Genomic DNA, 19858 nt, shown 5'->3' with positions numbered 1-19858 from the left:
TAATGAGAACAATTATATCTACATAAATTGTCTCCTCCCTCCTCTATGTATTTTTACTTGATTTGTGTTATTGTGTTAGGAATTTATCTCCCAAATTTACATGTAACTTCTGTAGTTCCATAGTACTTTATGGTATAAAATTCGATGCTTTCCTGATAAGACCAAGAACGAAACATTAGGACATCTTGCCTCTACACTTCCTTTACTATTATACTGGTGCTGGAGGAAGGAGAAATGTGCCAAGGGTATAGGATATGTCCCAAGTGCATGAGGCCCAGAGACTGATCCATGATACCACATGGAAGAAAAATGTGTGGGAAATAATAATGTGATAAAAATAAATAAAAGGATTGAAATTGGTAGAATAATATCATTTTCTGATCCAAAATGAAATTACTCTCTATGTAGAAAATTTAAAATCCTTCTGGAACTAAGTGGTCACAGCAATCCTGCAGGATATAATTTTAATATACAAACGCCAATTTATCTCACATTAAAGACTGAGTAAGTGGAAGTTTAACACATACTGCTGTAAACTTAGGACCAACAAACAAAGGAAATTCTTAACTATAAAACTAAAAAAAGGTATATTATGTACATATACTAAGCTATAGAATATGATAAAAAATAAAAGAAGTCTATTTCGACGAAGAAGCATTCCACAAACATGAGGAGGGAGAGCCAACATTGTTCAGGTATCATTTCTTCATCGATGAGTTTTCGATAGATAGATGTTAATATACTTATGAATCCAATTTGACCACAAAAATTTCAGAAAGTTCCTCTCTGGATATTTACAAAATATGTAGGAAGTTCTGGGCAAAAGAACACACAACTGCCTAATTCTTGAAATAAAAGAGCAAAGTCAGAAATCAGGCATCCTAACACTTAGAGATCCCTTAAACTACAGTAGTCAGGAAAGACTGATCTGGGACCTTCTACCTCAGCTGGCATCACTGTTCCTATTCCAGAACAGGAGGCAGAGTCCCGCCCTATTGGGTAGGTCCCAACAGCCTCCAGACCCGACCTGCACCATGTGAAGGGCACACACCACAGCTCATGTGGCTGCACAGCAGATCAATTCAACAAATGGCACCTTGCTCAGATATTGTTCCTATCATGTTGGGAAGATTGGCTGAGAACAAAGACAGTAACCTTCACTCTAATCCCACAACATCTTCCCAAATGGATAGTTTACAAAGTCTCATCTCCACCCCTAAAACAGGAAGAATATTAGAAAAAAACACGGGAAAAAACACACATAGAAGCACACCAAGTTCAATGCGTGAAAACAGTATCACCAAAGACATAAACACCAGCTATTTCAGTAAATTCTCATGCAATGTCATTAGTGACACCATGATGATATCAATGAGCTAAAAGAAATGATTACACAGGTAGTTAGCAGAGCATAAAGCAAAAGAATCAAAGTTTTTAAAGAAAGTACTACCATCAAAATTGACAAGAAGAACATGGTGGTATATATATATATATATATATATATATATATGTATATATATATATATAAACACTGAATAGAAGCTCTGAACAGCAGAGTTAGCAAAGGAACAAGGAGAACCAAGATGAGAGGGAGAAAATCTCTAGAAAACAGAAAGTGGAAAATAGTCTGAAAATAAGTGACCAGTATGCTTGTGAACTATGCAATGATTACAAGAGAACATATGAATAAGAATCATAAGAGTCCCTGAAAACCAAGAAGGCAAATGTGATGAAGAAATAATAGCTGAAGAAATCATCCATATGAATTTCCCAGAGGATTATAGACACCAAGATCTAAGAGGCTCAAGGGTTCCAGTGAAAATAGATCCAATTAGGAAAACTCCATTATACTCAAAATGACAAAAATCTAGAGACAGAGACACAATATTGAAAGCATCAAGGTAAAAAGAGGAACTTATATACAAATAAAATCCCATAGACGTACAGCAGATCTATCAAATGAGACTCTCTGAGACAAAAGAATATGGAAAAATATAGGGCCAAAACTCAGTAAAATGAACACCTCTCCAAGAATACTCCACCCAGCTAGCTAAGCATTCAGATTTGAAAGAATGACACTGAGCTCCATGGATTCACAATATGTTAGAAAATTCACAGTCTTGAGACCAATTTTGTAAGAAACTTCCCAACATGTGCTTTGAGTGTGGCATTCACGAATGGTGCATACGCTGCTAGATAAAAAACGCTCAAAAACATATAGCAATCAATCATCACAAATTGATTAAATTTATTAACTTTCTTATACTTCTGTTTGCCATTCATTTCCATGGAGCAAGTAATAGGAAATAGACTTGTTATACTGACCAAGGGAACAGGCTGGAGGGTGAGTGAAAACCTGGGAACAATGGTAATGGGGTTGGTGTTGGAACACTGTATGCCTGGAACAGATCTATTATGAACAACTTTGTAAATCACAGTGTCTTAATAAAAAAAAATTACAAAGAAAGTCTGGTTTTAAGAACAAATATATAACCATAGTAGAATAGAGACAAGAAATAAATCCATAAAACAATAACTGATTACAAAAGAGTTGAGATTATTCACTGAAAAAGATACAGTATTTTCAACCAAGGTCAACCTTGCCAACCAGAGGTCGATTCCTCCACTCCTCTCAGAGAGCCCGGCAAGCTAGCGAGAGTATCTCACCCGCACAGCAGAGCCTGGCAAGCCCCCCATGGCGTATTCGATATGTCAAACACAGTAACAACAGTCTCACAATGTTACTGGGCCCGCTCAGGCAAATCGATGAACAACGGGAGGACAGTGACAGTGACTGAAAAACCAACGTGTAGAAATAAACTGAGACACAGACTCCACATCTTTCATAAAAATTAATTCAGACCATAATTACAAGAATTTGATTCACACACAACCAGCAGAACTTTGATGCCAGCATGTGATCCACTGAGCTCTGCCAGGAGTACCCCTGAGCACAGATCCACAACTTGAGCATGTGATCCCGAGCACAGAGCCATTATGTATTGCCCCCCCCCCAAAATAATAAAAACTCCTATGCACTATATGATTGTAAATAAAAACATAAAACCACAAGACAGATGCTTGGATAGCCTAAGCACTGTAGCACTGTTCTCCCATAGTTCATTGATTTGCTTGAGCAGGCACCAGTAACGTCTCCATTGTGAGACTTCTTGTTACTGTTTTTGGCAAATTTAATACGCCACAGGGAGCTGTCCAGGCTCTGCAGTGCAAGCAGGATACTCTCACCAGGCTCTCTGAGAGGAATGGAGGAATTGAACCCGGGTCGGCTGCGTGCAAGACAAACACCCTACCACGGTGCTATCATTCCAGCCCAGACACCTAAAGCAAAGGGGGAAAATGACTCTCGAGCTGAAGCAGCAGCCAGGTCCTATGGTGAACAGACCAGAATGGAGCGGGCAGCTGCAGCCTGCCAGCCTAAGACAAGAGTCAGATAAAATTGCAGTTGAGGGGAGCGCCGCGTGACTTTTCCTATATGCAAATATTGAAAGAGAAGAAAGTGACATGAAGAAAACAATTCCATTCAGAATTGTGCCCCAGAAAATCAAGTACTTAGGAATCGCCTTAACTAAGGAAGTAAAGGATCTGTACAAAGAAAACTACAAAACGCTACTTCGGGAAATAAAAGAGGACATGAGGAAATGGAAAAATATCCCCTGTTCATGGATGGGGAGAATCAACATTGTCAAAATGGCAATACTTCCCAAGGCACTGTACAAATTCAATTCAATCCCTATAAGGATACCCACGACATTCTTCAAAGAAATGGAGCAAACACTCCTGAAATTTATTTGGAACAATAAGCCCCCACGAATAGCTAAAGCAATTCTTGGGAAAAAGAAAATGGGAGGAATCAACCTACCTAACTTCAAGCTCTACTACAAAGCAGTAATAATCAAAACAGCATGGTACTGGAACAAAGGCAGAGTTGCAGACCAATGGAACAGAGTTGAATATGCTGACATCTCCTCCCAAACATATAATCATCTAATCTTCGATAAGGAGGCAAGAAAAGTGAAATGGAGCAGGGAAAGCCTCTTTAATAAATTGTGCTGGCAAAACTGGACGGCTACATGCAAAAAAGTGGGCTCAGATCTCTGCCTAACACCATGCACAAAAGTAAGATCGAAATGGATTTATGACCTCAACATCAGACCGGAATCCATAATGTTTATTGAAGACAAAGTTGGCAAAACTCTCCACGATATTGAAGTTAGTGGTATCTTCAAAGATGTCACGCCACTGGCCGAGCAAGTGAAAACAGAGATAGACAAATGGGACTATCTTAAACTAAGAAGTTTCTGCACCTCAAAAGAAACAGTGACCAAAATACAAAGACAGCCTACAGAATGGGAAAGAATATTCACCAAATACACTTCTGACAAGGGGTTGATATCAAGGATATACAAGGTACTGGTTAAACTACACAAGAAGAAATCACCCAACCCCATCAAAAAATGGGGCGAGGAAATGAACAGAAACTTTCGCAAAGAAGAAATCCGAATGGCAAAAAGGCACATGAGAAAATGCTCTACATCACTAATCATCAGAGAGATGCAGATCAAAACAACAATGAGATATCATTTCACACCACAGAGACTGGCCCACATCCACAAGAACAAAAGCAACAGGTGCTGGCGCGGATGTGGCGAGAAAGGGACCCTCCTTCACTGCTGGTGGGAATGCAGGCTGGTCCAACCCTTTTGGAAAACAGTATGGACGATTCTCAAAAAATTAGAATTCAATCTCCCATTTGACCCAGCTATAGCACTCCTGGGAATATATCCCAGAGAGGCAAAAAGGTATAGTCGAAGTGACATCTGCAATTGTTTGTTCATTGCAGCACTCTTTACAATAGCCAGAATCTGGAAAAAACCTGAGTGCCCGAGAACAGATGACTGGTTAAAGAAACTTTGGTACATTTACACAATGGAGTACTATGTAGCTGTTAGAAAAGATGAAGTTATGAAATTTACATACAAGTGGTACTACATGGAAAGTATCGTGTTAAGCGAAATGAGTCAGAAAGAGCGGGATAGACACAGAAAGATTGCATTCATCTGGGGAACATAAAGCAACAAAACGGGAGACTAACACCCAGGAATGGCTCAGATTAGTACCAGGAATTTTGCTCCATGACTTGAAGGCCAGCCACACGTTCTAGGTGAGAAGGAAGCTCAGATAGAGAAGAGAGCACCAAATAAAGGATGTTGTGAAGACCCTCCCAGGGTGGGAGAGTCATGCTAAAAGTAGTCTATAGACCAAACATGATTGCCACTCAATGCCTCTCTGGCAAAACACAGTACCCAAAAGAAGAGAGAGAGAACAAGGGGGAATGCCCTGCCACAGCGGCAGGGTGGGACGGGGGGGGGGGGGAGGGATGGGGGGTGGGAGGGATGCTAGGACCCGTGGCGGGGGAGGATGGGCACTGGTGGAGGGATGGGTACTTGATCATTGTATAACTGAAACCCAAGCACAAAAATTTATAAGTCTATAAGTGTACTTCATGGTGTTTCACTAATAAAAAAAATGATAAAAAAATTCAGAGAAAAATAAATAAATAAAATAAAACATAGATGTAATTTAAAAAAAATTGCAGTTGAGATGAGTTCTAAGATGCAGCAACCACCAAATTATGAGATAAAAATAAAGAAATTAGACTTTATTCCATGGAAAGCTTCTGCTCTGCCCTGAGAAAGACAGTGTCAAGGAAACAAGAAGACAACTGCAGTATGGGAGGAAATCTCTATCATACAACCTCTGAGAAAGGACAAGTTTCTGATATACACAATAAAGACAGGAAAAATCCATCTAAAAAATTATGAACTTCCTGAACAGTCATCTCATCAAACATTATGTCTGGTGGCATGTAACTGCACAAGACCACAATGGTGAGCACAGACACCTGCCTATTCCTTGCCCCTCTTGGCAGATTCTGAATTCAGTGCCCGTTCTGTGCACTATGCCTTAGTCTATCCATCAAATCCCTACCTCTTAGAGTCATGTAACTTTTGTAATTTATGTTGATTACGAATACATTTAAAAAGACAAAATGATGAATTATAAAAGTCATCTCACCATCCATATAAACACATTCACACACACAAATGGTCATATATAGAGACAGTCAATTAAACACGTAAAAACACAGGTGTTGATAGACATGATTTCATTTAAAAGATCATAAGGGAAGCCTTCATATACAAAAAAAGAGTATTCATGAAAAGCAAAATGACTCAAGTTTTAATGGAAGAACTTGCTAAGCTTCATATGAGTGTCCAGTATGATACAGAGGAAGTGGGCAGGCCCCACTATCAGCTCTATGCTGAGTAGATGAGAGACCTGCTGAGACCTACTGTCTCCTGAGAGAGAAGATAAGCTTTTAGTTGTGTCCACTTCTTTTGTGTAGCTTGTTTGCTTTTCTGTTTTGCTTTGATTTTCTGAAAAGTTTTAGTTTATTATCGAGCCTTTGAAACAGGCTCCAAAGTGAAAACAATTGTCCAGATCAATTCTGGTCGATATAAAATAAACGTTTTTTTCTCCATAATTTTCAACTTTTTAAATTTACTGGTTTATGATAAGAGCATCTTAATGTTCCAACCCTGCCCCCCAAAAGAGATAATAATGTGAGGTAAAGAATGTGTTAAAGTAATAATGGTAAATGTTTAAAATATCTAAATATCAAATCATTACATTTAGTTATGTCATAAATCAATTGTATCCTGATAAGGCTAGTATATACATTGAATAACTAGACTTCATTAAAAAAAGTTAACAATTGGAACCGTTCTGGGCATCCTCTCCTCATTCATCCAGGTACCCGCACCGCAGCAGGGCCCCTTCCCTGGGCTCTGTGTCTAACTAGATCCCCTGAGAATGGCTGGTTTTCACCGCTGGTCTGCGGGGGGAGAGGAATTGAAGCACAACACTCAAAACCAAAGCTGATCCATTTTGGGGACCCTCTCCTTTCCAGGTACCCGCCCTGCAGCAGGGCCCCTTCCTGGAGCTGTGTGTCTAACTTGATCCCCTGAGCATGGCGGGTTTTCATCCATGGTCTGCGGGGGATGGAAATTGAGGCATACCAAGCGAAATCAAAGCTGAATCATTCCCGGCACCCTCTCCCCATTCATCCAGGTACCTGCCCGGCAGCAGGGCCCCTTCCCTGGGCTGTGCGTCTAACTAGATCCCCTGAGAATGGCTGGTTTTCACTCCTGGTCTGTAGGGGACGGAATTGAGGCACACCACGCAAAACCAAAGTTGAACTATTCCAGGCACCCTCTCCTCATTCATCCAGGTACCCGCCTGGTGGCAGGGCCCCTTCCCAGGGCTGTGTGTCTAACTTGATCCCCTGAGCATGGTGGGTTTTCACCCCTGGTCTGCAGGGGACGGGAACTGAGGCACACTGTGTGAAAACAAATCTGAACCATTCCGGGCACCCTCTCCTCATTCATCCAGGTACCCTCCCGGCGGCAGGCCCCCTACCTGGTGACTTGGCCACTAACAAAGCCACGAGTTATTCTCCCCCTACATATCCCATAGGAACCATAAGTTACCCTCTTACATGGAACTTTCACTAGGTTAGCTTAACCACAGAAACACATTAGCCAATAATTCGTTAAATCTATCTCAATTGATTCTGCATCTCAAGCAGAATAGTAACAGTGAGTTTGAAAGTCTAAACCACACAGGTCACAATGGTAAAGCAAAGCAGAAGCCCATGAAGCTTACTTCTTTAAGAGGCTAGTTCAGAAGACATCAACAGTAATGAAGTGCTAGACAACCTCTCTGAAAAGGAATTTTGAAGGTAGCTACTGAGGATGCTTAGGGAGCTAAAAGAAACAATGAAAAGCAATTCCAATAAAAACAAGAGGATTTGAAGGTAGAAATGACGAAAATGCAAACAAAATTACAAATGAAAATATCAGACCTGAAAAACCTGGTAGGCAAATTGAAAAAGACAGTGGAAGGCCTCAGCAGCAGAATAACAGCTGCTGCGGACAGAATCAGTGAGCTGGAGGATGAAGTCCAGACTCTCCAGAAAAGAGCAGAAAATGGAAAGTGACTCACAATTCGGGAACAGATGGCAAGAGAAGATCGTGATGAAGCCAGGAGGAGTAACATAACGTTACCAGCTAGAAGGAATCCGAATAAAAATACCCCAAGACACATCCTGATCAAACTGACCAAAACCTTAGATAGAGACAAAATTCTGAAAGCAGCAAGATCAAAGAAAGAAATTTCCTATAAAGGAGCATCTTTAAGATTCACAGCTGATTTGTCTGAGGAAACCCTCATGGCCCCAAAACAGTGGTGGGGTACAGTGAAAAAACTCAATGAAATAAATGCCTCACCAAAAATTCTTTACCCAGTGAGACTCTCATTCATAACAGAAGGAACAACACACAATTTCACAGACAGTATCACAGACAGCTCAGGAACTTCATAGACTCAAAACCATGGTTACAAGAACAACTAAATGGGCTACTTTAAGACAAGAAAGGCCCCTAAAATACACCAAATTACAACAGAAAAATGGGACAAAACCCCATAACAATAATCTCACTCAACATCAATGGGATAAACACATCAATTAAAAGACACAGACTGGCAAGATGGATTAGAAAATTGAACCGAACATTCTGCTGCTGCAAGAAACGTATCTCAATAGTCAAAGCAAACACAGGCTCAGAGTCAAAGGCTGGAAGACAATCCTACAGGCAAACAACTCCCATAAAAAAGCTGGGGTAGCCATCCTAGTATCAGACCATATTGATTTCAGACTGAAGAAGGTCACAAAGGACAGTGAAGGCCGTTTCTTATTGATCAAGGGATCTGTACATCAGGAAGAACTTACAATACTAAATGTATATGCACCTAATGAGGGGCCAGCAAAGTACTTAAAACAACTACTCATAGGCTTGGAGAAAGACATTTATAGCAACACTGTTCTATAGTGGGAGACTTCCACACCACTTTATTACCTCTTGATAGATAAACCAGACTCAAGGTTAGCAAGGACATACTACATCTGAGGGAAAAAATAGAAAAAAGGGACTTGGTAGATATATACAGGACACTTCATCCTCAAAAAGCTGAATACACATTCTCCTCAAGTGTGCATGGAATATTCTCCAAGATAAACCACATGCTGAGCCACAAAACATATCTCCGTATAATTAAGAAGATAGAGATTGTACCAACAATCTTCTCAGACCATAATGCGCTGAAATTAGGAGTAAATCACACACACAAATGAAAAACAAAATCAAACACCTGGCAATTAAACAGTTCACTTTTGACAAACTATGCATTAATCCATGCTACCATGTCTGCCCGGAGGGGAAAGGGTGTTGGTCCCTTCCACCTTCTTCCCTCTGGAAAGAAAGATGGCAACCTCTTGGGAGCTTTGTGGAAAGCCAGGTATGAGCTGGTCGTGATGGGGTGACTAAAACCTCATGGGAAGGGGGACGTTCCCAGCTCGTCCTTCACGCCCTACCAAGGTCACCAGTTGCCCCCCACGAACGGCTCTGCGGCACGGCCATAGCTCCAGAGCACAGAAACCAATCTCTTAATTATCTGATTCTCAGCAGAAATACTTCCAGGGTAAATAAGTAAAATAGAAATCCAAAACTGCGTGGCCGCAATAGCGGCCGCGCAACATCATTTAATTCTTGAACGCAGCTGTAGAAAGCAAATCATTTCACAATGCCTTTTCAGCGTGTCTGATTTGGGGGTGAAAATTCTAAATAATAATGGTGCATCTTTTATTGAAACAATGAATCTAGTCAAAGTAGATAGAGTGTTAACTAGAATTCATCTGCCTCACAGGCATTGGGAGGGTTGGGGGCATGGGGTTTATTGGGGTTATTCGTGGTGAAAAATAAGTATTGGTAAAGGGAAATGTGTTTGATATGTGCATGACCGAGACCTAAACCTGAAAACTTTGTAACTTTTCCAACAGTGATTCAATAAATAAATTTTTAAAAAAAGAAAATACACACACACACTCACAAAAAAGTTCACTTTTTGAGTAGCTTAAAAAGGAAATCAAAGAGGAAATCAAAAGATTCCTGGAAACGAACAAAAATGAGGACACGAGTTTCCAAAACTTATGGGACACAGCAAAAGCTGTGTTAAGAGGAAAGTTTATAGCTGTACAAGCATTGCTCAGGAAGGAGGAGCGAGCCCACATAAGTAACCTAACCTCACAGCTTAAGAGCTTGCAGAATGACCAACAAAAGGAGTCCAATCTGAACAGGAGGAAGGAAATAATAAAACTCAGAGCATAGAATAACAAGATGGGAACCCAAAAAATAATCCGAAAGATCAATGAAACCAAGAGCAGTTTCTTTGAGAAAATAAATAAGATCGATAAGCCTCTAGCAAAACTCTAGCAAAAAAAAAAGAAAGGGAGAAAGAAAATCCTAATAAACCGAATCAGAAATGAAAAGGGGGTCATTAAAACAGAAACTACAGAAATTCAAAGAATTCTCAGGGAGTACTTTGAGAAGCTTTATGCCACGGAACACGAAAACCTCGAGGAAATGGATAAATTCCTAGATTCTTAGAGACGTGCAAGGCTGAACCAAGAAGACCTAACTACCTGAACAGACCAATAAACATCAAGGAAATTGAAACGGTAATAAAATGTCTCCCTGAGCACAAAAGTCCTGACACAGATGGATTCACTAGAGAATTATTCCAAATCTTTAAAGAGGACTTACTGCTAATCCTTTTAAGCTTTTCCACAAAATTGAAATATCAAAAACACTCTGAACAGTTTCTATAAAGCAAAAACTCTGCGGAAAGTTTCTATAAAGTTTCTAAAAGCAGACATAGATACCACAAAGAAAGAGAATCACAGGCCAATATCCCTGATGAACACAGACTCAAAGATCCTCAACAAACTATTAGCAAATAGAACGCAACAAGTCATAAAAAGGTCATAACTATGACCAAGTGGGATTCATCCCAGGGATGCAAGGATGGTTTAATACTCGGAAATCAATCAATACAATCCATCACATCAACAAAAGAAAAGATAAAAAACCATATGATCATATCAGTAGATGCCGAGAAAGCATTTGACAAGATCCAGCACCCGTTTATGATGAAAACCCTCGCCAAAATGGGGATAGAGGGGGCTTTCCTCAATATAGTTAAAGCCATCTACCACAAGCCTATAGCAAGCATCATCCTCAATGGGGAAAAACTGAGAGCCTTCCCTCTAAGATCAGGGACAAGAGAAGGATGCCCACTCTCTCCACTGCTGTTCAGTATAGTACTGGAAGTACTTTCAATAGCGGTTAGGGAAGAAAAAGATATTAAGGGCATTCAGGTAGGAAAGGAAGAAATCAAACTCTAACTATTCCCAGATGATATGATACTATACTTAGAGAACCCTAAAACCTCTACCAAGAAACTCCTAGAAACAATAGCCTTGTATAGTAAAGTTGCAGACTATAAAATCAATACCCAAAAGTCCATGGCTTTCCTATATGCAAATAGTGAGAGAGAAGGAAGTGACATGAAAAAACAATCCCGTTCACAATTGTGCCCCAGAAAATCAAGTACCTAGGAATCAGCTTAACTAAGGAAGTAAAGGACCTGTACAAAGAAAACCACAAAACGCTACTTCAGGAAATAAAAGAGGGCATGAGAAAATGGAAAGATATCCTCTGCTCCTGGATCAGGAGAATTAACATTGTCAAAATGGGAATACTACCGAAAGCATTGTACAAATTCAATAAGATCCCTATAGCTATACCCATGACATTCTTCAAAAAAATGGAGCAAACACTCCGAAAATTCATATGGAACAATAAACCCCCACGAATATCTAAGGCAATTCTTGGGAAAAAGAAAATGGGAGGAATCAACCTCCATAACTTCAAACTCTACTACAAAGCAGTAATAATTAAAACAGCATGGTACTGGAACAAAGGCCGAGTTGCAGACCAACGGAACAGTGTTGAATATACTGATATCTACCCCCAAACATATGATCATCTAATCTGTGACAAGGGAGCAGGAAATGTGAAGTGGAGCAAGGAAAGCCTCTTTAACAAATTGTGCTGGCAAAACTGGATGGCTACATGCAAAAAAATGGGCTCAGATCTCTGCCTAACACCATGTACAAAAGTAAGATCAAAATGGATTAAAGGCATCAAAATCAGACCGTAATCCATAAGGTACTTTGAAGACAAAGTTGGCAAAGCCCTTCATGACATTGAAGCTAATGGTATCTTCAAAGATGTCATGTTACTGGCCAAGCAAGTGAAAACAGAGATAGGCAAGTGGGATTATCTTAAACTAAGATACAGTGACCAAAAGAAACAGTGACCAAAATACATAGACAGTCTACAGAATGGGAAAGGATATTTGCCCAATACCCAATCGACAAGGGGTTGATATCAAGGATATACAAAGTACTGGTTGAACTCCACAAGAAGAAAATATCCAACCCCATCCAAAAATGGGGTAACGAAATGAACAAAAACTCTCTCAAATAAGAAATCCGAATGGCTAAAAGGGACATGAGAAAATGATCTACATCATGAATCATCAGGGAGATGCAGATCAAAACATGAATGAGATATCTCAGACCACAGAGACTAGCCCACATCCAAAAGAACAAAAGCAACCAGTGTTGGCACGGATGTAGCAAGAAAGGGACCCTCCTGCACTGCTGGTGGGAATGTCAATTGGTTCAGCCCTTTGGGAAAACAGTATGGACGATTCTCAAAAAACTAAAAATTGAGCTCCCATTTGACCGAGCAATACCACTCCTGGAAATACATCCCAAAGAGGAAAAAAAGTATAGTCAAAGTGACATCTGCACTTGTTTGTTCATTGCAGCACTGTTTACAATAGCCAGAATCTGGAAAAACCTGGGTGCCTGAGAACGGATAACTGGTTAAAGAAACTTTGGTACATCTACGCAATGGAGTACTATGTAGCTGTTAGAAAAGATGAAGTCATAAAATTTACATACAAGTGGTACTACATGGAAAGTATCATGCTAAGCAAAATGACTCAGAACGAGAGGAACAGACATAGAAAGATTGCATTCGTCTGGGGAACATAACGTAACAAAATAGGAGACTAACACCCAAGAATAGCCAAGATAAGTACCAGGAGGCTCACTCCATGGCTTGGAGGCCAGCCTCACACACTAGGGGGAAAGGCAATTCAGATAGAGAAGGGAGCACCAAATAAAGGGTGTTGGGATGATCCTCCCAGAATGGGAGATGCATGCTCAAAGTAGACTATAGACCAAACATGATTGCCACTCAATGCCTCTCTTGCAAACCACAGTACCCAAAAGGAGAGAGAGAACAAAAGGGAATGTCTTGCCACAGAGGCAGAGTTGGATGGGGTGGATGGGGTGTGGGAGGGATACTGGGATCAGTGGTGGTGGAAAATGGGCACTGGTGGAGGAATGGGTACTCGATCATTGTATAAGTGAAACCCAAGCACAAAAATTTGTAAGTCTACAACTGCACCTCATGGTGTTTCACTAAGAAAAAATTTTTAAAAATTTTAACAATCCTAGCTCTTAAAAGATAGGAAAAAATTTTTAAATGATTTACTGCCATGGGAAAAATACTTCCACATCAGGTACTTTGAATCATTGGCATTCTATTAGAAAATTATATACCCAGAATGTTGAAAGAATTGTCAAAATTTATCAAGCAAACAAAAAATAATCGAACCAGAGCAACAGTACAACACGGAGGGAATTTGCCTTGCATGTGGTAGACCTTGTTTTGATGCCCAGCATCCCATATGGTACCCTGTGTACTGTCTGGAGTAATTCCTGAATTCACAGCTGGGACTAACCCCTGAATACTTCCAAGTGTCGCCCAAAAGAGGAAAAAAACCTCAAAATTGATTGGCAATAAATTATGAGAACTATAGTTGAAGAAATTCTTCATCAAAGATACTTATATTTTTACTATTAGACCCAAGTATAAAATGTTCTTAAGAATATTGAATTTATTATTTGTTACATATGAAATTTATACATTTATATAACTTACTTTACTATATTTTTAAAATCACAAGAACTCACTATAGAACAAAAGTATAGACCAAGAACTCACTATAGAACAAAAGTATAGACCAAGAACTCACTATAGAACAAAAGTATAGACCAAGAACTCACTATAGAACAAAAGTATAGACTTAGAACTTCAGTGGTGTGTGTGGTGTGCTATCAGAAAACTGAAGATGCATGTAGTTTCACTCTTAAAATATACAGTGTGTTAAATAGAATTTTTATGATTTTTAAAAATGGAAAAGTGATCACAACAAAAGCTTCTAAAGCAATGCAGAAATGTCAATCTCTTAAATGGTCACGGTCCTCCGGGTGTTCATCCATTTGCTCGAGCGGGCCCAGTAACGTCTCCATCATGAGACTTGTTGTTACTGTGTTTGGCATATCGAATACATCACGGGTAGCTTGCTAGGGTAAGTTGGAAGAAAAATCAGGTGGCCACATAATTTTAGTCTGAAGGAACCCAAATTCATACCTGCAATAGGATTCAGAAATTCCATTCTCATATACTGACTCAGGTGAATACATGAAATGAAATAAAAGCATAAAGGCATAAAACAACGAAGGGAGGGTGGAGCGATAGGATAGCAGGTCGGCTGTTTACCTCGCATACTGCCAACCTAGGTTGGATCTCCAGCATCTCATATGGTGCCCATGAGAACCTCCAGGAGTAATTCCGAGTGCAGAGCAAGAAGCAACCCCTCAACACTGCCAAGTGTAAACCAAAAACTAAAACAAAAACACAAACTTAAGCAAAAAGACTTGCACACAGACACTCATACTGTATTTTATATAGCCCCATACTAGAAATAATCCGATGTCCATCACACCATAGCACCGTAGCACTGTCCTCCCTTTGTTCATCTATTTGCTCGAGCAGGCACCAGTAACGTCTACATTGTGAGGCTTGTTGTTACTGTGTTTGGCATATCGAATACGTCACAGGTAGCTTGCCAGGGTAAGTTGGAAGAAAAATCGGGTGGCCATATAATTTTAGTCTGAAGGAACCCAAATTCATACCTGCAATAGGGTTCAGAAATTCCATTCTCATATACTGACTCAGGTGAATACATGAAATGAAATAAAAGCATAAATGCACAAAACTGTTGTTCTTTACAAAAAGTAGTTACTGTTTTTGGCATATTGAATACACCACAGGAAGTATTACAGGCTCTGCCATGTGGGCAGGATACTCTCGTTAGTTTGCCGGGCTCTCTGAGAGAAACAGAGGAATCGAACCTGGGTTGGCCACAAGCAAGGCAAACATCCTACCCGCTGTGATATCGCTCCAGCATCCCATCACATCATAAATAAACATATTATGGTTTATTTGTACATGGGAATACTACCTCAGAAAAAAGAATAGCATAATGATAACATGACATGCATGAAAATCAAAATAATTACATTGGAGAAAATAAAATCACACAAAGTAACACATTATATATCACTGAATTAGCAGGAATTCATAGAAGTGAAAGTAATAGCCAGTGACAGGAAACACAGTGGTATAATCCGTAGAGATATTGCAAGCAAATGAGGAAAAGTAGTGGGTTTCCAAAGAGGCTCACTCATTTGAATATAGTAGATATTTCCTGATTGTGGGTGGGTGGAAGAATGGAAAAACAGATGAGATACATCACTGGAGAAAACTGTACCTTGACATATGTTTATTTTATAGTCGTCTAAATATCCCCCTTTCATATAAAACATTTGTCTAGCTATTTAAGATTGTTGGGACTGGAGCAATAGCACAGTGGGTAGGGCTTTTGCCTAGAAAGCGAATGACCCAGTTTCAATTCCCAGCATCTCATATGGTCACCTGAGCACCACCAGGAGTAATTCCTGAGTGCAGAGCCAGGAGTAACCCCTGTGCATCCCCGGGCATGACCCAAAAAGCAAAACAAAAAAAAAACTGTCTTACTCAAGAAAAGTTCTAACATAACTGTGTGATCTCCAAGAGAGGTGTTCAAGTTTGCTGCCCTTATTCTAACTGGTTGGTGGTGTTGCTGCTGTCGATGTATTTTTGTGCCACACCCAGTGGAACTAAAGTACAGGGGTCTCTCTGTGCTTGAGGGGGCATGCAGGATATGGGGCAGAAAAAGGATTTTCTGAATACAAAGTATGTGGTTGAGCCTAAAACATCAATTTCAGATGAGAGTCTGGAATCCCTGAAGAAATGCCTCTAATAGGTAGATTTTAGAAGCATCAATCCATCAACCCATTTCTATGCAAAATGTGAAAGCAATGTCTACCAATATCTGTCTGTCAAATCACACCATAGTTTTACTCTCTTTTCTTCAGAATGGAGAATTGAAAAACTGCACCCTCAAGGGACTACTGAAGCTGTGAAGACATTTATGTCTATAGAGGAGTGTCTCTCCATGGTCTGAAAATTTATTTTATGTATGCAGGCAAACCAGAGCTACACAAAAGGATCCAAGAGAGGCAATCCTTAAACTGAAATATAATTTAATCTCTATCCATGGGTTAGAAAAGGAGTATCTTTGGGACCAGAATAACATGCAGCTAAACTAAGAAAAATGCTCACTGTCTTTTGTGCCAACTGAGGTAAGTGGGTCAAAAGAATGTCAGGACCAAGAGCAGTGTCTCCAAGGCTGAAGGCAGAGGCTTTGCATTCGGGAGCACAGGGTGTCATACGTGGCACCCCATAACCCCCACTGATCTCGAAGGTATGCCCTGCTCAGAGCGAATCTCAGAGAACAAATAGAGGGAAAAGTATTGCAGGCACAGTCAGAGGTAGGGAAAGAACACAGAGTCTACCACATCCCTAGCCAGGGTACCTGTGGAAAGGGTTTCTGGGAAACCCTATCTACAGTGAAACAGGAGGGGAAAATGACTAGAGGGGAATTATGGAGCTTTCCATGGGAACATGTTGTTGTTCACAGTAACTTGATGTTTCTGAGGAAAAACTGTAACTTACAAAGCTAAACTCTGGAAAGGCAGAACTCTCTGCTACCTCAAACTTTGTTGGAAAAGGGTTTCATTTCTGACAAAATGTGTTAATGGCTTATCTTGCATAAGATACTAAGAGTTTTAAAATCTGTGATTTTTGCATACTCTTAGGAAAAGATGTATTGTATAAAAAATGTAAATTCAGGAGGAAAGTAGGACCTGGAAAGGGCCATCAAATCACCAAAGGGTAAATTATTTTATACTCTACAGTCAAGAACTGACATAATTTGATCCATAGCTTCTTCAGAGGGAATGGAATATGGCCCATGCTATTTTTTTGGAAAACGTTTTCAAATAAACCCAGTTAACATAATTAATGACCACAGAATCATAATACAATGTAAATGCTTGCTCTGCAGGTATGAGCTGTTGTGAAATCTACATCAGATACAAAGATCTGATAAATGTTTTGCAGGGAACAAAACTATGGAGCAAATCTTTGAAAGAGATTCTAGATTATGCACTCAAAAGAGAGAGAGAGAGAGAGAGAGAGAGAGAGAGAGAGAGAGAGAAGGCATAATCACAAAATCCCCATAACATTAAGCAGTTCTGGGCTGCAGCAAAGACGGGTGAGGCTTTACCTTTTCCCTAAGGTGTTTCTCAGCACATTTTTTACATCCTTATTTCTCAAGCTGTAGATCAGAGGATTCAGCATGGGGATCACTGTGGTATAAAATACAGAGGCCACCTGCTCCTGGGCCATATTGCTGGAGGATGGCTTAAAATACATAAATATGGCAGAGCCATAAAAGACCCCGACTGCAGTCAAATGAGAGCCACAGGTACCAAAGGCTTTGGACCTGCCCTCAGCAGAAGAGATCCGAATAACATTAGCAATAATAAAAGCATAAGAGATGATAATGGTCGAGGTTGATGTCAGCACGTTGAATCCACCCACATAGATCACCAGACTCTCATTGACAAGGGTGCTGGAGCAGGAAAGCTTTAGGAGAGGGAGTATGTCACAGAAGTAATGGCGAATGACATTGTCCCCACAGAAAGAAACCCTAGTCATGGCAATTGTGTGGGCTAAAGCACCCCATGTCCCCATGGTATAGACCCCAATCACCAACATATTGCACACCTTTGGGGACATGGTGACACTGTATAGCAAAGGATTGCAGATAGCTACATATCTGTCATACGCCATAGCAGAGAGCATAAAACACTCTCCTAGAGCAAAAAAACAAAAGAAAAAGAGCTGGGTCATGCACCCAGAGTAGGAAATAACATTTTTCTCCCATACAAAATTTCCCAGGAGTTTGGGGGTAACTACTGAGGAATAAAAGAGATCTAAAAATGACAAATTGCCAAGAAAAAAGTACATGGGGGAGTGGAGCTTGGAGTTGAAAGCGATCAGGAAGATCATCCCCACGTTCCCCACTACAGTGACCCCATAGATCCCTAGAAATAGGAAGAAGAGAGGCAGCTGGAGTTCTGGCCGGTGTGTTAATCCTTCCAGGACAAACTCAGTCGCGGTGGAGTGATTGCACCTGGTCATTTCCTTCAGGAGACAGGGGATGTATGACTAGAAAAAAGAGAAACCATAGAAATTAAGAAAGGGACATTCTTAAGACTGATGATTATATTTTGTATTGTGAGAGAAATGAAAATTATCATGCACTTATAACGTATTTAACATTACCTAAATTTATTTTAATTATAAGTTGTGTAAAAATTCAACTATGTATATAACTATCTTTCACAGCAGCAATAAAACACATAGCAAAAGATACACAAAGGAATAAAGAAAATACTTAAAGCTATGTTTTCAATGTTCTCCAAAAATATCTGACAACAAGAGCTGGCATTTGGGTGCCCTCAAAGATTACTTTTGTATGAAAACCAGTAGGTACTCAACAATTAAAACTGTCTATGATGACATAGTGTTGGCAGATCATCAAAGATTTATTATAACAAAACAGTGATTCTGTGGCTTCGTAGAACCTTTTGTGCATGGGTACCAATAAAGCAAGGACATTTTCTCCAGCAGCAAATGGCCAAGAAATTCACATATACAAGACAAGGATGATATCCAGGGAAATTCAGGCCATAACTAACTCCAAGTTTGGTGGTTTTTCAACTTCATTCTGGTTCCTGAATTCTTGGCAGTGGTTGGCTATGTCTATTTCTATTTCTCTTCATATGGAACTTTGACTGCATTCTACTATGATTTTATCTGATGAATCAACAGGACGTAAGAAAAAAGACAGCTTTCCCCGTCTGTGAAAGTGAAACCTGAGTTCTTCCGCGTCCGTGGCATTGTGAGGGTATGGTCAACCAACGAGGTTGAGCGCTATCATAGGCTAAGAAAGTTACTAGATGTGCCAGATCACAGGGAAGTACTGGAAAAGATGACTCAGACTCTGTCTATGGAGTTGAACATCTTCAAAGTTTATGGCATTTTTCTATTTTGTAATGTGAGATAGTCTCACTCTCTCTGCCAAATAGCCCAGAATTCTCTGCTCCGTACTTGCTGCTTTGGTTCTAGAGTGATCATCAATGCTAACACAGAGAGAAAGAGAGGAAAGAAAGAAAGAAAGGAAAGAAAGAAAGAAAGAAAGAAAGAAAGAAAGAAAGAAAGAAAGAAAGAAAGAAAGAGAGAAGAGAGAGAGTAAAAGAGAATGAAATTAAAGGGTGGTGACTGGAAATGAAGAAAAAATAAAGCCTCATCTCACCATCTCCAAAGTTGTGTTTCTGCTCCAGCTGTGTCATGAAGTTACCGTATCTCTTCAGGAAATGCCCTACTGCTCTTCTTTCAGCTGAAAAGGATGGAGCTGGGTAATCTAGAATATCTGTTATAGC

The 19858-nt window shown here is 40.0% G+C and overlaps 1 protein-coding gene across 1 annotated transcript; it reads right to left on the bottom strand.

Annotated features, from left to right (window-relative positions):
• Positions 1-17630: 17630 nt before the first annotated feature.
• On the bottom strand, positions 17631-18554 carry LOC130024292 (olfactory receptor 151-like). Its single transcript, XM_056114996.1, has one exon. It carries the CDS (start codon positions 18552-18554, stop codon positions 17631-17633), a length of 924 nt encoding a protein of 307 aa, XP_055970971.1.
• Between the last annotated feature and the right edge of the window lie 1304 nt (positions 18555-19858).

This window comes from Sorex fumeus, unplaced genomic scaffold (assembly GCF_029834395.1).
Source record: "Sorex fumeus unplaced genomic scaffold, SorFum_2.1 ptg000028l, whole genome shotgun sequence".
Lineage (NCBI taxonomy): Eukaryota > Metazoa > Chordata > Mammalia > Eulipotyphla > Soricidae > Sorex > Sorex fumeus.
The sequence above is the reverse complement of the archived record's forward strand: the minus strand, read 5'-3'. Positions and strand labels throughout refer to the sequence as shown.